Genomic DNA, 24792 nt, shown 5'->3' with positions numbered 1-24792 from the left:
ATACATACAGTATAAATGTAGGTACATTTATACTGTTCAAGTTCAAGTTCAAGTTCCTCGGAGTGCAGGCGACCAGCGATACCCAGCATCGTCCTCTTCGTCTAAACCGGATTCATACTCGTCATCTTCATCGACTTGTCGGTCTGTCCAACGAGCGGAGTCCTGTCGAGATACATCCGTGTAATGGGAATGGGTACGACCATGCGTGCTGACGGTCTTTTGTGATTCATTATCGGGGAATGGTTCCGCTGGGCCCGAACCCGGACCTGAGCCTTCAGGGCCATTTCCAGCAGCACTGTGAACTGGCGTGGCTTTGCTGTGCTCATTATACTCATTATGTCGGCTGTCTTCACATTGCCCTTCCACTTCATCGCCTGAACTGGTAGGTCCAACATTAGGGGACTTCGCCCGGTCAGAATCACGATTGAATGTGTCATCTTCGGCGATAGAAGATGGGCCAAAATGCGTGTCGACAAGGTGCTTCACCACAGGCCATCCATACGCATTAGTGAACATTCTCCGCACAATGATATTATTATGCGCATCTGGCTCAAGACGAACCAAGACTTTACGCCAGGATAAATCTCGATGATAAGCCCGTGCGATTTTCTCTTCAACCTTGAGTCCACTCTCGCCAGTTTGAGGCTGTCCAGAACTAGAAGATTGTTGACCAGGAGGAACGGTCTTGGAATTCTTATTCGGCATCGAGCCAAACGCCACCGTGCGTCGTTTCTCTGGCATAGGAGGGGGAATATCATCAGGGTGGTAGATCCGGTCATGGAAAATTGTTCTTGATCGAGCTGCTGGGTCGAATATGAATTCGCTGGGTGGCAATGGCGGCATAAGTAGATCTCCCGCGGACTCGAAGAAGGTTGTTTTCGGCGGTGTGTATACACCTTCTTCCTCTTCGTATATTGAATTACCACGAACAGGTGCGGGTGACTCATGCGTATCGAGATTGGCGAGTGTTTGGCTGCGTTTGTAGATCTTCGCGTGTTTTCCACTAGGTGTGCTATGTTTCACCTCCGGTTTCGTTTCTTTAGGTCGGAATAGAGATAGGAAACTGCTCAAGGGACCTGAATTCGGGCCGGAGTTCTCAGAGACAGAGTTCTCTTTGTGACCTGTTAATTCCATTGCACTGTTTTGATGAGAAGGTCGTTGTTGCACGAGAAACTGCTCTGGATTTGGTGACGAATTCTCACTCTCGGCGCCAACTGCTTCTTGACCTTGTAGTGTGGGCGCAGATGCACCCTCGCCTCCGCTGGACTCTGGGATGTCAGCAGACCGTGCCGTCTTGGAGGACTTGGAATTCGCTCCAGTGAGTTCGGCCCAGCCCCATTCCGCCATAGTTCCCACTATCCCATTACCTCGTCTTGCCTTTTCAACCCGATCAAGACCTCGCCAATCGAGAAATAGAAGACAGGAAGTTCGGAGCGGAACAATTCCATCATTAACAACATTCGAATAGACCGTTCGATGGTGAAATTTATGAAGGACTTCATGGGCAGGACCACAGGGCAGAATCCTTAATAGTGGTTTGGCGCCGGGGTCTGATGGCGCTTGATCTTTAGCTGAATCCCCTCGACCACCAATGATAGCACCCCAGCCACTTCGCACCTTAGGCGCTGTCCAACTCAATCCCAGATCTTGACCTGTTCTTCCAACAAGGCCCAGATCTAGAGCAAACCGAACATACATGGGATTCTCATTGCTGAGTCCTAAGAATGGCGTTGCCAGTGCGATGAAATTGACCGGTTGAATTCGGTTGAAGAATTCGGGCGAATGTTTCTGGATATAGGCAATGGCGTACGTTTGGATTAATCCGCCTAGCGAATGTCCGATAAAACTTATACTGGTGATCTGATAAGCGTGGTATTCCTCTTCGGGACCATCGCGAGTCTCGGGCTGTGAATGAGGCCCCGAGGAAGGCTTGGCCTGTTCCTTACGAGCACTAAAGGGACGAGTCAATGGGTTTGACTTGGAGTTCTTCAATGGGAAGTATGGTTGGTCTGGGTATGTCATGAGCAAGACATATTTTGCCAGACGTTTTCCAAGATACTGAATTCCACGCTCAGTACGAACGGCATTGCCAGAGAATCCCCGAACAATGACCTGTTCACTGTCTTCGGACGTATCTTTATTGACAACAGCATCGATGCTCTCTTTAAGATAGAGCATATCGGCGCCAAGATTACTATGCAGCCCATGTGTCAGAACCACCAAGTGAATTTTCTTCTTCGGTGTTTTGATAGTGGGTATTTGAGGTTGAGGTTGACTCTGTGGACCAAGTTCTTGCTGCTGCAATCCCTTTGTTATATCCGTAACTTCATTCGTTGGCTGGACTGGCTGGGCTGGTTGAGACTGCGGCAAGGAAGGACTATTCCATAGACTGTTCGTATCATCAATTCGCAACGTGATTGATTGTGAAAAAACTCCCTTGGTAGCAATCACATGCTCACCCCGTGATGCTGGCGACCAAAATTCATGGAATTTCCCCGGAGGACCCAGACTCGCCGTAGATGATCCACCACTAGAGAAAAACTCCATGGACTTCGCATCTCGACCGACCAGTAACTCAAAATGAACCACGGCACTACTTGAAAATACCACTTGCGACACGATCTCGATGGTCCAAGTCACGCTTGCATCATGTCCAGGTCCAATCTGACCAGTCTGTGAATTCGCGAAATGCGTGGGGATCTTGATTGTTGCATCCCAGTTTCCACCGGCTTTCAGATATGGTTCGAACTGAGGCACCCCCTGTGTATCTTGTTCGGTGTATTTGGTATTTGGGTCAAAGTTCGATGGGTAGCATGCTGCATATAAGGTATAAGGGCCATGGAGATACGCGGCTCGGAGGGGGATTGCGGAGGTATTCCTGACTCGGACTTGAAGTTCTGAAGGGATCGGAAGGATTGGATCTGATGCCGGTGTATATGTGAGAGTGTACCTGAAGAGTTCCAATTATATTAGCGGTGTTTCAATCCGGGTTGGTCTAGCTGATTCAGTAGGGGGGGATTATGCTTGTCACACTTGGCACTTCTCCGCACTCCGCAGTCACACGCAGAATAGTTCGGAGTTTATAAGACTAATATTGCAGAGACTGGAACTAAAACTCACCTAGCGATTTCCCCGACACGTACACTGCCAACTTGATGGACCAAAAGCATTTCGGAGTCTTTCTGGACTGTTTGACTCTGGCGCCAGCCCGCGAGTGTATGAAAGCGGGATGGGCCTTCAGCGCGAGGCGCTTGTGAAGTTTGTGAAGCTAAATAAGTTCGAGGGGTAATTAGCATCGAAAGTATTTAGTTGATACCACAAATATCTTTCCATGGTAAAAGCAGCAGAACCCAGCATCAAATACAAAAGAAGGCGGGGGAAGGGAAGAGGAAGAATTGAAGACGGAAGAGTCGGGGCTCGTGACGATCTCGTGATGAGCCCCTTTCGGCAATTCAACTATAAAACCGCAATAGAACAACAATATTCAATATAATCAGACCATTATTGTTATAATAAGAGTAGATCCTAATAGGGATTGTAGTGTCTGATACTAACTGACAATATTCAACACACTTCCTCCCTTTCTAATCTCCATCCATCCCCCCTTCTCCACAGCCACAATCTTCCCATCAACACAGACTCGTCTCCACCGTTCCTCTTCCTCGTCAAATTCAATCCGAACCATTTGGACCTCTTCGTAAAGAACTCCCTTCTCCTTCACATGCCCACCCCCTTGGTAAGCCAAAGTCATAAGCCTCATCGCATCGTCCGGTGAAAGAGGTCCAAACCGCAATAACCGCAAATCCCCCGATAAAACCTCCGAAGAAGGCGATATAACGAAATCCTTTTCTAAACGCGGTACCATCGTAGTCAGAACATACATATGTTCTTCCTCGGGGATTCTCCGTATATTACCAACTCCAATGGAAGTAGCAGTGGCAGTGGCAGTAGTACTCGAACCAGACACGGGTATGAAAGTAATCTTGCCCCGGAATCGATGAGAGTCGGATCCATCAGACGGATGAAGGAGTTCTTTCGCTGCCATTTGGAATCGTTCAGATCCGAATTCTCGATATTTGGTCGTGTCACTATCTGCTACTAATGCAGCATGTAATCCCCAACTTGCAACAACAGCACCGTACATGGTATGCGTTGTTTCATCGGCATTTGCATTTGCATTAGTATCTGCCTCTGCATCTGCATTGATGGGTACACGATCATTCCCCTCATTAACAACAAGTTGGCTACCAGCAGATAATTTCACCGTAAAAGTCGGTAATTTCCGCGATCTCCCTCGAAGTAGAGTCTTCAAACCAGAGGCCGGTCCAGATCGAAGTCCTATCGAGCTGGCCATGGCATTTCCAGTTCCACACGGGATAAGAGCGATATTAGGCTCAACGTTGATTTTCTTCTCATTTCGATAAAATACATCAAGTATATCGACTAGGCCTCCGTCTCCGGAAAGGAGGAGGATAGTTTGCGGGGTGGAATTTGTGCTTGTAGAAGCATATGGGAGGAAATTTGACTGTGATAATTCGGTGATTGTCTGCGCTGATTTCGTTTCGTAAATTGAGTAGTTCAAATTTAGATCTTCTAGGAATGGTTTCACGAGGGTGGTAAAGATTGTTCGTGCTGCTCCTGTGCCGGAACGTGTGGATATCACCACTTGAATTGGTTCTGGTCCCTGGAGGTATGCCGGGATATCTGTCCAGAATGGAGTTAGACTCGGCGGGATTGAGGAGATGTCAACATATTTCAGTTGAGTGGAAATGTCTCCGTTGGTGTTTTCATGCTTCAGAAACAGGACTCGGTGGCCTGATTCCTTTGGTACCACGCAGATGATATCGTTCAATTCCACCTGGTCTTCTTCGTTGTCGATGCTCCATTTGAAGGTACTTCCCTCAACTGAAGAAATGTCAGCTCTCAGTTCATTATCAGCGGACATATTGGTGAGTCTGAGCTACCCTGAATGTCGGGCTTGAGTTGCAAAGGAAGTAAGTAATATAGTTGGACAATCCCATGTGAAGTTTGATAAGCGCGGGGCTGCCCTAAACCCTCAACAATCGCGGTGGGGGCTGAGGATGATTCATTCATACGTACTCTAGGAGTATAGAGTACACATGCTTATTTAACTATTGATTGTAATTAACAGAAGACTGTTCTGTTAGTTTATATATCAGTTTTATCTTAACACTGGTACTACTACATTACAAAAATTTTCAAATACACACTGGTACAATTGGGCGTCAATCATAGAGACACGTAGTAATACAGTCTAACAATATCTACCACCTCTATATCCAACCGATAATAAGTAAAGACGTACATTATCACCTAAACGTACAGTTCTCCTGGTACAATAATCTAAACAGAGTGTCAGGCAGACTGCGATGGACTCTCGTGGTCCTCGACCTCAGCCTGCGGAGCAATGTGTTTGTCACTCAGGTTGACAGCAATGAATGACTTGGGAAGTTTGACCCTAGAGACAATTAGCAAAGGGCCCTTAGAAAAGTGAGAAGGAAATACTTACGTGTCGAACTTCGCCTTCAATGTCTCAATCACTTCCTTCCAGTCCTGATGTGCGGTCAGACTGCGTCGTGGGGCACATCCGATGGCGTGCCGAGAGTCCAGTTGCACATCAAGTGGATCAAAGGCATGACAACCGGGACTGATTGAAATCCGAATAGAGTAGTTGTTAACTTCTGATTCGCTATCTCGAGCCTCATATAATTCGAAACAGATCTGAGAAAGATAATCCAGTTCGGGGATCGCACTGCGGGCAATCTTGGTCTGAATCCCGCCTTCCAGAATGCAGTTCATGAGCGTGTAAATGTGGGATTCTTTGGTGAAGTAGAAAAATGATTTCGCGTCTGGTGATGCCTGCACTTCTTCAAGATCATGGACGATTTCTTGTAACAGAGGAAGCGAGGTGAGAAGACCAATCTCCAGCTTCTCGCTGTCGGTAATACCGTATTCCTGAGGTGTCACATAGTCAAATAGCACCTTTGCCAACTTGTAGAGCTCTCTAAGCTTGGACAGGCGTTCATCCATCTTGCATTTACTCGAGTTCGAGCCCGGGAAAAGCTTAAAATAATGGTCGTAGGAATCATCAAGTGCATGGAGGTGCGGCAACGATTCCGGTACATGGAGTCGCTTCTTCAGTCCAAGGCGATGAGCAAAGGTGTGACCGGAGCCTTCTCGTTCGTCAGACTTCTCTTTGTCATTAGACACATCCGATCCAGCCTTTCCCTCAGAAGCCGAGTCAGATTTAGATAAACTCTTGCCCTTGATGCTACTCCGGTCATCGTCGTCACGATCATTGTCTGGTGGCATGAAAACCCATTCCAGGAACTGTCGATTATGCAAAGCATCAAATTTCATGCTATCGTAAAGTTCCGATAGCTTGCTTGGGTCAACCTTCTCCGTGTCGCAGAACTCTGCAAAAAGTTTTTCCCATCGCTCCTTGAAAAGACGTGGGTCCTCTCCCGCACACCAACGTCCCTGGATATTACATATCTCAGGGCTTTCGGCGCCCAGATCTGACTGAGTCTTTTCATCGGGAGTGGGAGAATTCGTGGGGGAATTATTCGAGGTGGACTCAAGTTTGCTGAAATTGTGGCGCATCACACTTCGGTGGAATTTCATCAATTCAACAACCGTGGCCAGCACAACAGACGGCTCAGGAATATTGCTATCTTTGGGCCACGCAAATTGTGATGGAGCAGATCCTTCTCTAAGAAGAAGTTTCAGCTTCTTCTTGACTTTATCCATAACATCTTTCGCAGCATTTGAGTCATCAAGCAGATCCTTTCGAACCTGTAAGAAATCTTCTGGGATCTCCTTTTGATCGAGGAATGAACAAGCCCAGATTTGTGCTATCCATCTCGTTAGCATATAAACCTCCCATGGGGTCTATTGGGTATATGTTGCTCGACTTACCGCTGGTGCTAACTCTCCTTTCCGAGCTTGTGAAAAGACGAACATTGCTGAGAGCTTCCTTGTTCATCAACTTTAGATCGTCCCGCATATTCAGTCCGAGATCCTGAGACTGGTAACGAGCAGCGTGTGTAGGCTCTCCTCCCCACTTGATCACAAGCTGGAGCTTATCCAGAATGAGATCATTTTCCACGGCAGAGAAGCGCGAGAAAGTTGGCCCAGAGATTGAATCACTTCGCGTCTGGGACTTTCGCAGTGCTTCATGTTCTGGTGTCTCTCCAGGGATAGGTGAGAGAGGCTCTTCGGGCTCCGCATCGACCGAAGGTGTCGCTGCTGTCGCAGGTGCAGTTGTAGAGGCATCTTGATCTCGCATTTCTTCGGGTCTGCGCTTGCGGAACATGGGCTTAATTTGAACTTTTGTCCCAGGCCATCCACCCTTCTTTTCTAATGAAGTACGAAGCAGTTTCAGCTTGTCTATATCCTCCAGTCCCTGCTCCATAGCGATTTTGACTGCGTCTGAGACACTGGATAAGGCGGCTGCACCCTTAATGACCACCTCTTCCTGGTGACCTTTCAGCAGATCCACAAATGGCTGGCTATGAAAAGTGAATTTGAACTTTTGTTTCGGGGTACGATCGGCATGACGAATGACAGCCACCATTCCCTTCAATTTCCAGGAGTGCTTCGAGGCAGGAGGCGGCGGAGGAACCTCTTCATTCGTTTGGTGAAGCGACACGGCAGGCGATTTAGTGTTAGAAGGGCTATAACCGCGAGAATCAGAACGAGTGTCTCTCGGGGGCAAGCTGCTGAGGTTGGCCGGTGGATCAACGGGTTCAAGACCAGAGGAAGATGCAACAGAAGGTGTTGCTGTTGACACATCCGAAGATGGGGCTTCTTGAGACTTTGGGTTCTGGCCACTGTATAGTCTGGATGTACTTGGAGACTTGAGTAACGTCTTCAATGCTTGACGATGAGAGCCCGCCGTGCTTCGTCGGCTGGGACCCATGTCTGGCGACGGTGGTTCAGAGAATTCCATTGATCCTTCAACTTTGCGTCGATCGGCAAGGAAAGTATCGCGGAGAATTTTGGCGCACTTATCATAATAGTCATTGTTATCCTTGACAAAACTCCAGCCGTTGACGTCGATAACATAGCTGTTGTCTCCTACACGAAGCATATCAAACCCGCAGATTCTTTGACCGAATCCATTTGATATTTTAGAGGCGATTGCCGCTTCTTCCTTGCTCAATTTGGTGATATACCGAAGTTCCTTGCCATGGGTATTACGTCGAACCAGTCCATCCACGACTGGTGACTTGCGCGTTTCGGCGTGACAAAAGTCGGGTCCGACTGTGTATGCTTTGACATCCTCCGCATTATCCACCCGCAGGAATTGTTCGTATAGATAGCTTGCTCCGGTCTCGGTCACTGATCTGGGCACGGTTAATTCGGGATCGTACTCGGAGCTTTTGTTGCCAACTTTGCGGAAGAGCTTGCGGCCACCTCCACCATATTGCTGATCATTGGGGAAATAAATGTGGATATTATGATCTTCTCCATTCACAGGCTTTTCGACAAAAGGTTTGCGGAAGACTTTCCCATCCACCACCAGGGCCTCACCATCCTCGGACATGGACACTTTCTGCGTTTGAGGAGCACCACCTCCCGTCCCATCCTCTGGACCTTCTAATTTCACCCCCGTTAACCTGTAAATGTGTTGTGCGAGTTCGGCCGATTCAAGAACTGGACCACCATCACGATTGACCTCGAGTCTCTTTGGTGTCGGGACACCCATCTGGTCCAGAATTTTAAGACAGAGCCGACGATCCCACAGTACCTGTTGCATTGGCAAATCATTGACGCAAAATGGCTTGCGAAGCTTGGCATATGCGATCGCCTTATCCAGAGGAAACCCATCGGAGAAGAATGCAATCAGAAAATCACAGACCGGCCAATTCTCCACGGCCTCGTCCAAGATGACCTTATCACCGAAGACGATGACTTCAAATTCTCCTTTGGATTGAAGTCTTGTCAAAATATTCTGACTTGGTTTACTCCGAGCTTTCACGTCCAAGGCACAGACTCCAATCCTCCACGGTCTTGGAGCTCCAGGTTCCATTTCGCTGATTGAGCTAGCTGCGGTACTTGCAGCTGTACTCCCGCTGAATCTTCGAGGTGCGCGACTGGATGAACGAGTTGAATTGCCGATCAAAGGTGCGGAACGGGCGTCTGTGGCGACATCGGATTTATGAGGCTTGATCTGGGACGAGCTGTGCGATTTGGCCGATGTCTCTCCAGTCGTCTGATCTAAGTCGACATGCGGGACCGATCGGAGGATATCGACGTTGCTTTTCTCCGACGAGGTGTTGGCAGACATACCACTCATGTGGTCATCGGTATCCATGTCGGGGAGGGGGGGGGAATTCGTGGGTACGGAGGGGCAAGGCGGGGGAGAAATTTTTTATGAATTCGGGGACTAATCAGTAGGCAAAGTAGAGATAAAGTGGAGTAATTTAAAAAGGAATGAGACTAGACCAAACCAATTACCCTGATTGAATGAGGGTGATTGGGTAGTCCAACGTGGAGGAGAGAAGAGAAGAAGAAGTGAAGAAGTCGAAGTTGGCCGCTTTCGATTCGCGGGAATTGGCCAATGCAGCAGGTGCGCGGAGCATACACTTTGCATTTATACATTGTGTATGTATACGTATATATAAAGATTCAAGCGTAGATATAAATTATTATACATGTACTATAAATATATTAGATGAATGTAATAATTAACATATCCTCGCTTTACTCTTTCATTGCTGTCTGTATGCACTGTATATACTTGTCCATGCAGTTCGGCAAATGATGCTAGATAATCGCAGCTCTTTCTTTTCAGAACTCTTGTAGAGATTACCTCCTCTATTCCTTTTTTTTTCTATATATTCTATACAATCTCTATACTATATAAAGATATATACTCAAACATATATGTAATGAATGAATGTAAACTCCTCGTCTGGTCTCGCCCAGCGCAAAGCGGTGAGAGGGCGGTGAGTGGGCGGTGGGTAGGCGGTGAGAGCTCGCCGCGGAGGTCGCCCAAAAGAGAAAAAAGAGAGAATTGCATTCATGAATTGTGGATTATTTAGTTGGTTATATATATCGTAAATAAACGTGTAGCTTGAATAGTTCAAGATTAAATTAAGAGGTTGATCAAGAATGTCATTACTGCCAAATTAACATGTTAAAGTATAGACAAACCCCCATCATATCTGTTGCTCTGTCCACTGACCCACTTTTCCAATTTTCCAATCTCCAACGCCCCGACTTTTTTTTTGCGCATCGCATCGTATCGCTTCTTCGTTTGACCACCCCAACCATGCCGGCTGTGGCAAATGAACAGTTCGATCTGCCCCTGGCAAAGAGGCAGAAGAGAGCCCCCAATGTTCATCTTCAATCAAAGACGCGCGCTGGCTCTAAAATCTTCGCGCCTTTCCGAGTATGTTAACACCAAACCTCCACGAAGGCCTCACTGTGGTACTCGTATCGATGATGGTACTGGTGCTGCACTGACGTTAGTATGCTAGGATCAGCTGACATTTTATAGACATTAGGGCTTGTCTCACCCACCCCTGTTCCTTTCACCAGTGTGCGACTTGGTAAATCTACTTATCAAATCACCACCTCTGTGGGTCACTCGCTGCAAACATATGATCTGCGCAAAGGTCTGAACTTGATCTTCCTTACTCGTCCCGAGACTCCTGAAATTATCACCGCTACATATGCTTGGCAAGATAAGATCTTTGCGGCTTGGGGTCATCTTCGACCGCGGTCCTCGGGTGGTATCTGGGTGTTCAAGCGTGGCAAGCGAGTTGCTACTCTCGACAGCCCCGGTCTCGATGCCCCCATTGAACGACTAATGGTCTTCGGTTCGTGGATCGTGGGTTGCTGGGCTGGTGGATTGGAGGTGTGGAAGACCGGCACGTATGAGCACTATACGAGCCTGCGTCCTCGACCTGTCCCCGGCTCGTCTACTGATTCGGTTTATACGGGAATCCTCTCGAACATGCCAACTTATCTCAACAAATTATTCGTCGGACGAATTGATGGTGCCATTGATATCTGGAACTTGCGCAGTGGAAAGTTGATTTATACTCTCCCGGCTCCGGCTGCTGATGCCGGTCCCGTGACCGCGTTGCAAGCAACCCCAGCTTTATCACTTCTGGCCGTCGCCCATAAGAGCGGCGCTTTGTCCATTGTCAATGTTGACTCGGGCGAGCCTGTTCTTAGCTTAAGAGCCGCATCTGCCCGCACCCCGGCTATTTCATCCATTTCTTTCCGAAGTGATGGCCTCGGAGCCGGCCATGACGGTCGTCAGGCAGGTGTGATGGCTACTGCGGCTAGCGGAAGTGGTGATATCACAATGTGGGATTTGAATGAAGGTGGCCGTGTGGCTGGTATTCTACGTGGTGCTCATAGAGTCTCAAGAAGTGAATCTAGCATGGGTGTCAACCGTGTGGAATTCCTTGACGGCCAGCCTGTACTAGTCTCTACCGGAGATGACAACACCTTGAAGACTTGGATCTTTGATGAAACTCCATTCTCACCCACTCCTCGCCCCCTTCATTCTCGAGGTGGTCATTCTGGTGCAGTCAGTGCCCTCGACTTCCTACCTTCAGCATCAGACGGCTCCGAGTCAGGTGGAAAGTGGCTGCTCAGTGCCAGCAAGGACTGCAGTCTTTGGGGTCTTAGTCTGCGAAAGGATAGTCAGCACTCAGAGCTCTCCCAGGGTAATGTGGAAAGCAAGGCAAAGAAGCTTGGACCGTCCGGCTCTGGTGCTTCCATGGTGGATGCGTTGAAAGCCCCCGAGGTGACCTGCATGGCTTGTTCCTTGAACCGAGATGCGGGCATGGGGGGCTAAGACCGCGGGCCCTGTTTGGTCTAACCCTAAGGCCTCAAATGCCGACGCCACTAGTATGTTAGGGTGGGAAAGCGTTGTCACCGGCCACCGAGGAGACAAGTATGCCCGGACTTGGTTCTGGGGTAAAAAGAAGGCAGGACGCTGGGCGTTTGCTACAAGTGATGGAACTGAAGTCAAGGTATGTGAAATCCAGGATTCCCTGAGGGTGAAGGTATAAAATGCAGTCACTGACAATCAAATAGAGCGTCGCAATGTCACCATGCGGGACTTTTGCGGTCGTTGGTTCTGCTGGAGGCTCTATCGACATGTTCAATATGCAATCTGGTCAGCATCGTCAAAGCTTCCCAGCCCGTGCGCCCAAATCGGGCCTGGCAAAGCGTAGCACAATTGCTCTGTCTCCCTTGAGTGCCCAGGAGGCTAAACACACCAAGCCTGTTACGGGTTTGATGATTGATAACCTCAATCGGACGGTCGTCAGTTGTGGTCTGGACGGCAAAGTGAAGGTAGGGCTCCCATCCCCCATGTGGTACCCACTGCAGTCATGCTAACATGTTATGCTTGTACTAGTTTTGGGATTTGCTTTCCGGCTCACTGATTGATCAATTGGATTGGCATCCTATGGCTGCTGTCACAGGGCTTCGCTACAGCAAATCGAGTGAACTAGTCGCCTTCAGCTGTGACGACCTCTCAATTCGCGTCGTTGATCTCGAAACCAGAAAGCTTGTTCGTGAATTCTGGGGATGTGTTGGTCAAGTAAATGATTTCATCTTCTCTAATGACGGTCGTTGGGTTATTGCCGCCTCGATGGACTCCGTAGTGCGAGTATGGGATCTACCTACGGGACACTTGATCGATATTTTCCGGGTGTCTAGTACCTGCACCTCCCTGGCTATGCCTTCTACTGGAGAATTCCTGGCAACCGCACACGCAGGAAACATTGGCATCAGTCTTTGGAGTAACCGCAGCCTCTTCATGTCCATTTCCACTAAGAACCTTGAAGAGGATGTAATTGAGGATGTGGGTGTGCCGACTACCTCTGGTGAAAGTGGCGCGGGTCTCGTCGAGGCTGCATTCGTGGATTCCCCCGAGGAGGATGAGGCAGACGGACCTGTTCTTGTCACTGATCAACTACGCAAGGATATGATGACCCTGAGTCTGGTCCCTCGAAGCAGATGGCAGGGACTTTTGCATCTTGATTCGATTAAGGTTTGTTCGACGACTTAATCTAATAGAACAAAGAGCTCTTTCTAACTATACACCCCAGGAACGAAATCGTCCCAAAGAAGCCCCCAAGGCCCCAGAAAAGGCACCTTTCTTCCTGCCCTCTCTTCACGGCAAGGATGATACTCAAACGCCCAACCCAGCCACCGCCGCCGGAGCAGCTGAACTGGACTCTCTCATGCAGAGCGTCGACGCAGAGCGATCCAGAATTTCAAAGATGCAGTCCGGAGTCATCGGCTCCTCCGACTCCCCCATCTCGCAGTTCTTAGAATCGGGCCATGAGTCCGGAAACTACGATCCCTTAATTGAGCATCTCAAATCTCTATCGCCCGCCCGCGCAGATCTGGAGATTCGCTCTTTAGATCCTCGTGTACGTAGCGGTTTCTCAGAGCTTGTCGTTTTCGTCAATGCTTTGACCATGCGCTTGAAGTCGAGAAGAGACTTTGAACTTGTGAATGCTTGGATGGCGGTTCTCCTCAAAATTCATGCTGATACCGTCGGACTTTGTGCTCACCGTGATGAACCTGAGTATCGTCTCTTGCAGAAGGCTTTGGCTGCTTGGGCTCAGGAACAAGAACAAGAAGGCAAACGCCTTGCTGGCTTGGTTGGATACTGTCGTGGTGTGGTGGGCTTCCTCAGGTCTGCGCGGTAAATATCAGATTATTACTTGCTGTTAGGCGTACATATAAAAACATTGTTTTATAAAGAGTTCAAATTCATTATCTCGATACACTATATCATTCCCTAGTCGTATGTATTCTAGTTGCGATGTTGAAGCTGAACAAGTGAAGTTAGGGTTCTGTCTGACTAATCTGCCCTACTTCTTCAACCTCCACTCATCTCAACTTCTTTGCTCCACTCAAATATGTCAGGATGGGGATTTTATATCTCACAAGACATCTATTACCATGCGCCGAGACAATTACACTAGGATCTACAGAAGAAACTGAACTCCCATGTCTACAAACTGTAGTCATCGATGGCCCGAGCCTGGTATACGATGTTTACCATCGTTTACTCGCCTGTATGAGTCCAGCATGCGACATCTTAGATGTCCAACCAACATGCAATGAAGTGAGCCGTGGAGTCGTGATCTTTCTTCACAGACTTGCTATTCAAGGCGTTGACGTGTAAACTTCCCCTTTTCCTCACTTCGAACATGTCGCTGCCATTGGCTGGGTCTAACTCGCGCAGAAAACAGATCTGCTTTGATGGCGCTCTGCCTCTTTCAAAGCGCTCCACAAGACTATCTCGAATTGAAAAATCTAGATCTCGTCTTGAGGCATGTCGTCGACAAAGTTTTGCAATGAGAAAAGAATGTCGTCGTGAAATGTCGTCGGATGTTATATCATCAGCGATATGGCGATCTCGAAGTCTTCCAACTCGTTGGAAAAATCTTCCTGAAAACCCTTTTATGGTTTCGGCTGTTTTTGAAGATTTGATACATCGTTGGAATAAAACGAGTATCCAGCATGAATTCGACTTTGAGCTCGCGTGTCTTCCAGATGCAGAGTATCCCTGGTCAAATATCACGATAATGGTCCCAGGTGAAGCGGACGTTGGATGTGCTCGTGTTACGAAAATGACTGGTGCGGCTATTCTAACGAGTGACTCGGATCTTTTAGTTCATGATCTTGGTTTAAATGGGTCCGTCGCTTTCCTTAATACGTTGCAGTTGATTGAAGAGTCCCAGGAGAATTCAACTGCAACTGAACTTCGTGCACAGAGAATATCCCCGGCTGATCTGTGCCGGCGGCTTGGAATCCCTAATATCCAGCGGTTCGCTTTTGAACTTTCCAGGAATCCCCAAGCTCCATTTAATGAGCTATTGCGGTTGGCAAAGGAGTATGATGAAGGTGAAGAAAGCTCTTCGGAATACGTCGAATTTCTTCGGGAATATCGAGAAGATCACAGTTTGAACATGAAGAAAGACGTGCTCATCTCTCGTCAAATGGATCCAAGGGTCTCTGAATTGTTTTGGCAGTATGAATTGCCCGATACTTATAGTGAAACACCCCCGTTCCATGTATATCTTGGTCTCCTCCATGAAGATCATTCTCGACGATGTGCCTGGGAACAGGCCCGAGCTTATAGATCTCTTGGATATGCACTTTTGGATCTCAGTCGTCCAGAGAATCAGCGGTCTGGGTCTATACATGAATTTGTTCGAAGGGGCACTCGGGTCGTCGCCGAACAAGTTACTCTACCGGGCGAAAAATCAGTGATGTCGACCCTGAAATATCTCCAACAGCGTCTGAATATAGCTCGGGGCGTCTTTCAGGGCTACTCATTATCCGACTTCTGGTTCTTGTTCGCTTTTTCCGAGGTCTATGAGGAAATCTCAAGTACAGCAACGATTCCAAGTGCTAAGAAGCTTGAAAGTTTCTTAGGGAAGGGTTATATGGGGAATTCAGGCGCGGACTGGGCGGATATTCACCTTTTAGCCCAAGTTCAGGCTGTTTTGTATTCCCTTCGAATGTTGCAGCAATTCATTCTGATCACTGCCGCGACATATGATATAGGGCTATATCGAAATATGCTGGAAGACTTGCCCCCATTATACCTCCTCATGAGACCGCGCGGTGAAATTATTGGAGGTTTCTCTGAAAAAGAGACTTGTCGTCGAGCTGTTCAGCAGTTGGTCCAAAATTATGGTTGAGCATTAGCATTCTGTATATACAGTTTCATAATAAATTTTACTACTATTTAACATATAAACATAGTATGTCACTTGGAGATGTACTGGTACAGTGTCTAGATGTATGGCCTTTTTAAGAATTCCTCTTTTCTCCCAAAACCAGAATTCCGAGCCCCTTAAACTAGTGTCGTAATTCGCTTCATGGATACTACTGAGCTATGTACAAAAGCCGGTGCATTGAATATGCCCCGAACGAGCGCGTTTTTATTGCGCTTGGATAATTTTCTGAGAAACACAATGATTCCAGAGATGAAGTTCTGCTAAAATGCCACGTTGCTGCGGCAGATAGCCATAGTGCTAGGGTCACGAGGGTATCGAGAGTAATTTGTGACCAGCACAACATATTGAGATGTAAGCAGTAGCCTACATGATCACATGCATAAATGAGTTGTGTCCAGAAGAACACCGACACAACAAAATCAATCAGCCGATGCAATTCCAAAGAAATTTTTGCAGTGCCAAAATCAGGCGGTATAAAGCAGGAATGCACTCGGGCGGAGATCTGAGAATTCTTTCACTTTTCGGGTGCATCTGGGAGGCGCTCGATCACGTATTTCCCTCTTGCGACGCTCATGATAGGAGCACCGGGAATTTTACTAGGTTGTTATTAGCATCTCTGTGCGGTAGACAATCAGGGTAGACCAGGGAACCTACCGAATGCGTCGTTTGAGGTCCCTATCGTTAGTCGCAACGATATAAACACGATGTTTGATGAGACGATCCACAAGGCAGTCATCAGCATATGTCCCTTTGTGATCACATTTGATTCTCTCGAATCGAGGGTCCTTGGCAACGCGCAGTGCCAATCTGTATTTCTGGCCCAGTTTTTCCAATTCGGCAATCACGCAGTCTGTGATGACGGGTGTACACTTGGCATAGAGACAGTCCATCATTGTAGGAATGATTTCCAACTTGTGCTGGATAGTATGGGAAATGAAGTTGGTATCGACTAGCACTGAGTACGGGGGTGTCAAGGCGGTATTGTACTGAAAGAACATAGACGAAGGAGCTTGCGGTCTAGACGGGTCAAATCAGCAATCTGAGATGCCAGATGGAAATGAGTTACCACTCACGCCTCGCGGACAAGGTCATCCTTCTTATCCTTCTTCTCTTCCTTGTTCTGGTTCTCCTTCCTGTAACTTTGTCAGTCGTGGGGAACAGATATGGATTTGTTAAGCAAGTTCAGCACGTACAGGCGATTATCACGGAGCGAAATTGCTCTTTTCGCTTGTGCGAACTTTCGCGACTTCTTGTGAACACCCATCGCAGCGAAGACTTGAATCACTGTTGAACTGTCGATCCTCGAAGGCTGTCAAAAGTCCGAAAGATTTTTGTTATCGGCTTATCAGTGCTGACTCATCTAGTAGGCGGTGTGAAATTGAAAATCGACATCTGCGTATGTAATCATGTTTACGTCCTGTAGTCGAGCTGGAACAAACAAGACAAACAGATCTGACACTTTTTTTGACTGCAGTCACGATTTCACAATTGGAAGATGATCAACAAACCCGACAATCTGGAAGGACCCAGTTAAATCGAGCCTCGAATGCGGGCCACGTCGACGGTGATCTGCTTGACGCCGAGCTCTGGTTTTGTTTAGATTTAGGAAGTTCAGCTGTGTACATAGACAAATGCGTTCCACCTATTCGTGGCGAAAAGTGGCCGCTCCCTCCAAAGATACATATACATGTAGCCCTTACACGTGTTGCTATCGCTTGACGCATGTCACTCCCTATTTTAGCTCTCAAAGCTGATCATGGTCGATTAGATTTTGTTTTGTGGAGACGAGACAAGAGCTATTGAATGTCAATTCCTTCCATGGCAGGAAAAAGCGTCGAGGTGCCACCGCAGCATTGACATGTCCGTTTATTAGATTGAAACAGCCTCTTATTGGCACCATGAACAGTCAATTACTGCAAAAATACTTTAATCTTTCTTTCAATGACCAAACAAATTTTTTCTGGGGTATGATCTGGAACATCATGAAGGATGAAGCAGTTCCTGTTCCAGATCTCTTCAAGTAAAAACACTCTCCACTCTGTAAGCTTGGATAAGGAGTACCGAGATAGAATTGACCAAGAGAGGAAGGCCAATGGGTAGGGCCGGATTCGAGATACGTACAAAATACTGACATGTTTGGTCTCTTCGGTCGTGGACTGGCAAAAAGCGGATCTCTTGCGGGTTCATGGGGACGATCATGATGTGGAAGTGGGTCAGATCGACAACACAGTCTCGATTAAGGGATGATGACAATAAAGGCAACCGGTCGTGTGCTCCCTCGCTTAGTCTGATGGACAATCTTTCGAGAGTTTAAAGGGTTTGACGATCAACAGTTCCCCATGTTGTTGTTGACTGTTGGTTATCCTCTTGAACACTGGTGGAATGATGGAAAAGGGTGACCATGGCGCGCCGTTCACAGTTCTTTCGGAGCGACACAAGAAATGGACCATTGCAATTACTTCGCTTGTGACGTTTGTGTCTCCAGTCTCGGCAAATATATATTATCCTGCTCTCAATGAGATGGCAAGCGAGTTGCACAGCACCTCCTCGAAGATCAATCTTACCATCACAGCATTCATGGTAAGTTCCAATTAACCCAACGTATCCATATACATTAGTCTATCTAGGTCTTTCCAGTCAGCTCACTGGTTTTGATCTACAGATTGTACAGGGTGTAGGGCCATTCTTGGTAGCAAGCTTCTCGGATATATACGGCCGTCGAGTAACGTCCATCGCCGCTCTTATTGTCTATTTAGCCGTCAACATTGGCCTGGCCCTACAAAGCAGCTATCCTGCCCTGATGACCCTCCGGTGTCTGCAAAGCTTTGGCAGTAGCACAGCATCCATAGTCTGCACTTCGGTAGCAGCAGACCTCGTACCCCGAGCTGAAAGAGGTCGATACATGATATACTCGACTCTAGGTGTGACCGTAGGTCCGGCTGTTGGTCCAATTGTTGGTGGTATTTTAACCCAATTTCTGAATTGGCGAAGTACATTTTGGTTCCTTGCCATCTTTGCGGGCGTAATGGCAATCTCAATGCTTCTTTTTGTTCCGGAGACATGTCGTGCGGTCGTTGGTAATGGATCTGTCTCACCACCCCGGTGGAATCTACCTCTCGTGCAATGTTTCGGCAACATAAAACCCTCAAGTGATCCGTATTTATCGGAATGTGGCAAACTACCTCCTCCGCCTAAGCGACCGACGCCTTTAGATAGCATCAAGATCTCCATGGAAAGAGAGACTTTTGCTGTTATACTGTCAACCACTCTGTTATATTGCGGATACACTGCCGTGTTAAGCACACTTCCATCGCAATTGGAGGAAAAATATGGATTCAATCCACTGCAAGTTGGTCTATGCTATATTCCATATGGAATTGGAAGTCTTTCATCTCGATGGACAATAGGCACACTCATTGACTGGAATTTTCGACGCTTTGCCAAGATCCATGGGGTGGAGATAGTTAAGAATCAGCAATCGGATCTGGACAGTATTCCAGTTGAGAAAGCACGACTTCAAATTGTTATTCCCTTGCTATACGGATCTGCCGTCGTCATCGTGGGCTATGGTTGGGTCATGAATTATCGAACAAACCTGGCGGGTCCGCTTGTCATGCTCTTCTTTGTGTCTCATCTTGTTGCTGGGGCATCAAGCGTGCTAACCGCTTTGCTGGTCGATTTGCATTCCTATAGACCGGCTACTATCAACACCGCACGGAACCTTTTCCGGTGTCTAGCTGGCGCTGGCGCTGTGGCAGGAGCTGTTCCATTGATTAATGTAATTGGAATTGGGTGGTTTGGAACAATGATTGCTTTTATATGGGTTCTTTGTAGTCCTATCATGTGGGGTGTTTATTTCTGGGGCTACGATTACCGCCAAAGAAAAGTTGTATTTCATAAGAGATCGAGTGAAAGTTCGTCTGATGATGAACCAAATCGGGATACAAAATAGATTAGATTTTTTTAATTAATGAATCAATGACTGATGACTTGTTTGGACAATTCAACATTGTTTGATGTGAGCTGATAGGATGAAGTAAAGTAATGTATGTCTATGGCGCTCAAACAGACGCAATCCGTGTAGTGAACGACGGTGTTAGAAGAATCGCTGTTTTTACAAATAGAACCGCTATATTGTTTACTTATATTATTGTTTGCATAGAGCGAGATTAATTTACTTATTACTTAGTCTGTATTTCCCATGCTTATTCTATTTTGGATGATCAAAATCCGTATTACATGGTATCTTCGATATCTTGGTATATACCTATAGTAAGTAGGTGCCCAGTAAGTATATTAGTAGTTACTCTTATTATGTATAACTGAGAATCCATAAGCTTATTTGACACGGAATTTCAACAGCTTGGTTAACTATACTTGTCTAAAGTCGGAGGAATGATCGTCCAAGCAAATAGAAAGGGTGGCTCTTCTAACAAATTTCGTGGATTGCATGGCTTGCATCTATCCAGTAGCGTACATATCAGAGGTGTAGTAGGCCAATCGGGCTATTCATATGCTGACAGGTTTTAGGCGCTCAATCTAGCTTCGAGGGGGTAGGTTGTATCTTAAGGCAGCGGCCTTCTGTGAAATGCGATCACAATAAATACAAATAACACAAATAGAGTGAGTGGCCTTGAATGAGTACACATTGTTTATTTATTGAATTTGCAATTTGACGCGAATCAGCTCTTTCTCATTCCTAAACGTACGCGTCAGTGCCGTTTGTCAATCTTGCCCAAAAATAGCGGTGTTGTGTAGAACCGCAACTTGCTACTTCGAACAGTGTTTCTTTAGATTGCAACATATCCACTCACTAGATTTACAGCTATACCATGAGATTGATATCAATTGGTTGCTGGGAATAGATTTCCTTGTGCCTCTATACAATTTACGATTTGATTTATAGAGAATTTCAGGCCCCCAAACCGCATCCGGACTCTGACCTCCAATTGGTCCGCTCTGGGAATCAGGCGACCAACCATAGCTACTACTTATGACAGATCCTTTCTCCTGACTTGATGACAGTTTGGCTATTTTTGATAATTTTCAAGTCTCTCAATGTCGGCCCTCCAACGATTATTCTACGGGTTTCCCGAGCCAGCCCATCACAAACGCAGTAAACCTGTCGAGGTGCTATGCTTAGGCTTACCACGTACAGGAACCGAATCATTGAGCGTGGCATTGCGCACTCTGGGTCTACAAACATATCATGGCTGGGACTTAGTCTTCGAGCCAGATGGCAGCAAGTTACAACTCTGTAATGAGCTACTGCGCCGAAAATTCCACGGTGCTCGCGATGGCGACGTACAGATTTCCAGAGCGGAGTTCGACATTCTTATCGGTGATAGTCAGGCTGTTGTTGACTCCTTATGCCTTTTCTTTGCTCCTGAGCTGCTCGCTGCCTATCCAGATGCGAAAGTGGTTCTCAATCTACGTCCTGATATGAACGCCTGGTACCGCAGTATCGATAAGACTATCGTTCAAGGGGTCGATCAATCATGGCTTATGTGGGGGATGCAGTGGTTCTCCGCGGAGTTCCATTGGTTGTACAGTCTTTATTTGAGAATTGGATATCCAGGCGTGTTTCATGGCACCTCCACTACAGACAGCATCCAACAAAATGCCAAGTGGGTTTATCGCAACCATTGCAATATGATTCGGGGTATGGTGCCCAAGGATAATTTGCTTGAGTGGTCTGTTGAGGATGGCTGGGAGCCGCTTTGCAAGGTATGGCTTAAAGAGACCTGGATGTTCCCCAGAACTATGGCTGATAATGTATTATAGTTCCTCGACAAGCCTGTTCCCAACGAAGCTTTCCCTCGGACTAATACCCCAGGAAGCTACGCCGAACGTGCAGATGAGCTTGTCAAAAGGCGCATTGTTCAATGTCTACGTAACTTCAGCCTCACCTTCGTGGCTCTAGCCGGAATTTCTACTGCTGCTGTGATGTGGTATCAGGGAAGGATCCCAGAGACTGCAAGGTTGAGGGATCTTCTTGGGCGATTTACCGCGGTAAACTAAAAACAATTATCGTAATGGATAAATTTTGTTTCCGAGAATTGGGAGATTCTTAAGCCTTGGATATAGTTATAATGAGAGGTCCAACGGCATGATGAAAGTATCCTATCCTGGATTTCTTAATTAGTACATAGTAAATGTGCCCTGTCTTTCGCCCCACACCCTCTCGGTGTTGGTGCTCCAAGGCTCAATACAAGGTCAGATCTGATCAAAATGGAAGATAAGTAAATAGTAAGGCTTGACAGGAGAATATAATAAATGCACAGTTAAGTATGTGTGTCGAGCTGAAAAAGAAATAGAAAAACCACCACAAGGCTGTATTTCTTTATTTCCTTGTAGAACTTACATAAAGGCCTCTATGGGCAGATATCCATATCATCGGATGTCACTCACAGTGACAGGATGCGATTTGTTAAGTATAATAACTTGGAAATTATTATACTTCACCAAGGAGCCCGGGAGGGCGTTGGTATCAAATGGATAGGATAGACATACCAATGGCGTCGCGGAGCCTTGTACAGGATTATATATAATTAGAGAAATCTTGGAAGTTTAGTAGTTTACATCTGCTGGACCGCTTTCATGAGTATTCTAGCACTGTATTACTTCTCATATCTAGTTATCACAGAGATTGAAGGTAATTATCAAGCTTCCCTTTTCATAAAATCTTGAATTTGGTGAAATTAGCATCCTCGATACTCCACCGTTTTCCTCAGTTTCTTTAGCAGTCATCTATAGAGTTATTTAAACTTATAATATCAACTAGCCCCTATAGCTCAGTGGTATGAGCGCAGCACTTGTAATATTACCGTATTATAACGGTGATGGCATGCTGAGGTCCGTCGTTCGATCCGGCGTGGGGGCTAGCTTATCTTTTTTTCTTTTTTCGCCCTTTTTTGCAGAAGAAGTCTTGATGTTTGTTTTACTACATCATGAGAGGTCTCTTGAATCACGAATGGATGTATTTAATGATCCCTAAGCGCCTTTGACGGGTGTCGCTTTGAATCCTATAATCAGACCCAGGCACCCAGGCGCCAAACTATGACCCCAGTTCATGTTATGTAGTAGCTAGTAATATGAAAAGTAATGATTAGACAGGGCATTGGGCCAATACTACTACAACATTTCATTGGAATTGCAAAGGATGAACGTTAGAAGAAAGCACATCATTCAAAGGTGAATACCGACTGTTTGCAACCGCATAAAGAAAAGCAATGAGTCAGCAAAATGACAGAAAACTAACCTGAATAGGAATAGCCCATGATGTATATACCGGGGTCAGCGCGGAGATCGGAGTTAAGCATAACTTTTTGCACATCAGACAAACATTGCAGAATGACTGAATCGGGGAGTGATGATGCAATGAGATTATACACATTCGCAGAGCCACTGTCAGGGCATACGATGGGTACAGGGTTGTTCAAGATAAACATGGATTAACTATGATATCATACTGATCGAGGAAACAGCATCGGTTTAGAGTCATGGTGTTCGGTGTGACTTGGGCATCTCGTTGAGATGTATGAAGTGAAATACCTTGGTGGCCAAGGTAGACTAAAACCAGAGGCTCGATTCATATCTCCGGGTCCTCATGCATGATTCACCTCGGTTCGCATAATACACATATTGATCGACGGAGGAGTCTTAATTCCGGATGACAGACCGGAACCACAGTTTACCCATCCGAGTCGAACAACTCTATAAATACGAGCACCTACTTACCAGAGATAGACCATCACTTATCAAAGAAACACACTTCGAAAATTGAACACCTTCTTTCTGCCATCACAATGGAATCACTCTTCGCTCCCGCTCCCGAGCCAGTCACCCCTTGGGCCGGTACCGAGTACTCTCCTCCACTGCAGGTGTCCGAGTCTCTCCTCTCCAGCTAGGAGGAATGTCAATCGGAGACAGTTGGTCGCAGTTCATGGGTAGTATGAGCAAAGAACAATCATTCGCCCTCCTAGACGCCTTCGTTGAGGCCGGAGGCAATTTCATCGACACCGCAAACAACTATCAAAACGAGCAATCTGAAGCCTGGCTAGGTGAATGGATGACAGCCCGCAAGAACCGAGACCAAATGGTCATCGCGACGAAATTCACCACAGACTATCGCAGCCATGCTCTAGGAAAGGGTAAAACCCCGAATAGCTGCGGCAATCACAAGCGAAGCATGTTCAACAGCGTGCGGGACTCTCTCCAGAAATTGCAGACAGATTACATTGATATCCTCTACCTGCATTGGTGGGACCATACCACATCTATCGAAGAGATCATGGATTCTCTACACATTCTCGTCGAACAGGGTAAAGTGATGTACCTCGGTATTTCCGACACACCAGCCTGGGTCGTCTCAGCAGCGAATACTTACGCCCGTGCACACGGTAAGACGCCCTTCTCAATCTATCAGGGTCGTTGGAACGTGATGCGTCGCGACTTCGAGCGGGATATCCTTCCCATGGCACGACACTTTGGTATGGCGCTTGCACCATGGGATGTACTGGGTAGTGGCCATTTCCAAAGCGCAAAGCAAATTGCCGAACGAGAGAAAAATGGCGAAGGTTTGCGAAGCATGTTAGGACAAGGACAATCAGAAGATGAGAAGAAAATCTCGCAGGCCTTGTCTACTGTTGCGGCTGAGCATGGAATCGAGTCTGTGACTGCTATTGCGCTGGCATATGTGCTTTGCAAGGCACCGAATGTGTTTCCACTTGTGGGTGGGCGCAAGGTCGAACATTTACATGATAATATCCAAGCTCTCAAGATTCGATTGACGGCCAAGCAAATTCAGTTCTTGGAGCAGGCTACTGAGTTTGATATTGGATTCCCCAATAACTTCATTGGACCTGACCCAAGCACGACTGATGGAACTCCTGCAATGCTGATGGGTGTTTCTGGGCGATATGACTATGTTATGTCTCCCCGGGCTATTGGCTACGAGCCCGAACACTAAGGAATTTACATTTTATACTATTGACAATGTATTACCAGCTCTATCAATCAATTTGAGAGT

The 24792-nt window shown here is 46.8% G+C and overlaps 9 protein-coding genes across 9 annotated transcripts; 5 read left to right on the top strand and 4 right to left on the bottom strand.

Moving 5' to 3' along the window:
* Positions 1 to 48: 48 nt before the first annotated feature.
* N7469_000255 (lipase ROG1 family protein) lies at positions 49 to 3170 on the bottom strand (the record flags this gene model as incomplete). The annotated part of the gene is made up of 2 exons (XM_056639175.1): positions 49 to 2950; positions 3121 to 3170. 2 exons carry the CDS (start codon positions 3168 to 3170, stop codon positions 49 to 51), a joined length of 2952 nt encoding a protein of 983 aa, XP_056504932.1.
* A 380-nt stretch (positions 3171 to 3550) lies between these two features.
* Positions 3551 to 4945, bottom strand: N7469_000254 (uncharacterized protein; the record flags this gene model as incomplete). The annotated part of the gene is made up of 1 exon (XM_056639174.1): positions 3551 to 4945. The coding sequence occupies one exon, from the start codon at positions 4943 to 4945 to the stop codon at positions 3551 to 3553; it is 1395 nt and encodes a 464-aa protein (XP_056504931.1).
* A 431-nt stretch (positions 4946 to 5376) lies between these two features.
* N7469_000253 (inositol polyphosphate kinase VIP1) lies at positions 5377 to 9340 on the bottom strand (the record flags this gene model as incomplete). Its single annotated transcript, XM_056639173.1, has 3 exons — positions 5377 to 5479; positions 5531 to 6875; positions 6940 to 9340. 3 exons carry the CDS (start codon positions 9338 to 9340, stop codon positions 5377 to 5379), a joined length of 3849 nt encoding a protein of 1282 aa, XP_056504930.1.
* Positions 9341 to 10300: 960 nt separating this feature from the next.
* On the top strand, positions 10301 to 13715 carry N7469_000252 (rRNA-processing protein UTP21; the record flags this gene model as incomplete). Its single annotated transcript, XM_056639172.1, has 6 exons — positions 10301 to 10420; positions 10529 to 11791; positions 11823 to 12020; positions 12085 to 12345; positions 12410 to 13048; positions 13107 to 13715. 6 exons carry the CDS (start codon positions 10301 to 10303, stop codon positions 13713 to 13715), a joined length of 3090 nt encoding a protein of 1029 aa, XP_056504929.1.
* A 221-nt stretch (positions 13716 to 13936) lies between these two features.
* N7469_000251 (PIN and XPG domain-containing protein) lies at positions 13937 to 15722 on the top strand (the record flags this gene model as incomplete). Its single annotated transcript, XM_056639171.1, has 2 exons — positions 13937 to 14193; positions 14258 to 15722. The coding sequence occupies 2 exons, from the start codon at positions 13937 to 13939 to the stop codon at positions 15720 to 15722; spliced, it is 1722 nt and encodes a 573-aa protein (XP_056504928.1).
* A 553-nt stretch (positions 15723 to 16275) lies between these two features.
* Positions 16276 to 17025, bottom strand: N7469_000250 (rRNA-processing FCF1 family protein; the record flags this gene model as incomplete). Its single annotated transcript, XM_056639170.1, has 4 exons — positions 16276 to 16357; positions 16416 to 16778; positions 16835 to 16894; positions 16955 to 17025. 4 exons carry the CDS (start codon positions 17023 to 17025, stop codon positions 16276 to 16278), a joined length of 576 nt encoding a protein of 191 aa, XP_056504927.1.
* A 1121-nt stretch (positions 17026 to 18146) lies between these two features.
* N7469_000249 (uncharacterized protein) lies at positions 18147 to 19713 on the top strand (the record flags this gene model as incomplete). The annotated part of the gene is made up of 2 exons (XM_056639169.1): positions 18147 to 18341; positions 18424 to 19713. 2 exons carry the CDS (start codon positions 18147 to 18149, stop codon positions 19711 to 19713), a joined length of 1485 nt encoding a protein of 494 aa, XP_056504926.1.
* Positions 19714 to 20819: 1106 nt separating this feature from the next.
* On the top strand, positions 20820 to 21782 carry N7469_000248 (sulfotransferase family protein; the record flags this gene model as incomplete). Its single annotated transcript, XM_056639168.1, has 2 exons — positions 20820 to 21488; positions 21546 to 21782. 2 exons carry the CDS (start codon positions 20820 to 20822, stop codon positions 21780 to 21782), a joined length of 906 nt encoding a protein of 301 aa, XP_056504925.1.
* A 1894-nt stretch (positions 21783 to 23676) lies between these two features.
* Positions 23677 to 24732, top strand: N7469_000247 (Aryl-alcohol dehydrogenase (AAD); the record flags this gene model as incomplete). The annotated part of the gene is made up of 1 exon (XM_056639167.1): positions 23677 to 24732. One exon carries the CDS (start codon positions 23677 to 23679, stop codon positions 24730 to 24732), a length of 1056 nt encoding a protein of 351 aa, XP_056504924.1.
* Between the last annotated feature and the right edge of the window lie 60 nt (positions 24733 to 24792).

This window comes from Penicillium citrinum, assembly GCF_028827155.1.
Source record: "Penicillium citrinum strain IBT 23319 chromosome Unknown utg000001l:1.0-4955037.0:1.0-4956770.0, whole genome shotgun sequence".
In the NCBI taxonomy this organism is placed as follows: Eukaryota; Fungi; Ascomycota; class Eurotiomycetes; order Eurotiales; family Aspergillaceae; genus Penicillium; species Penicillium citrinum.
This window is presented reverse-complemented; position numbering and strand designations above follow the sequence as displayed.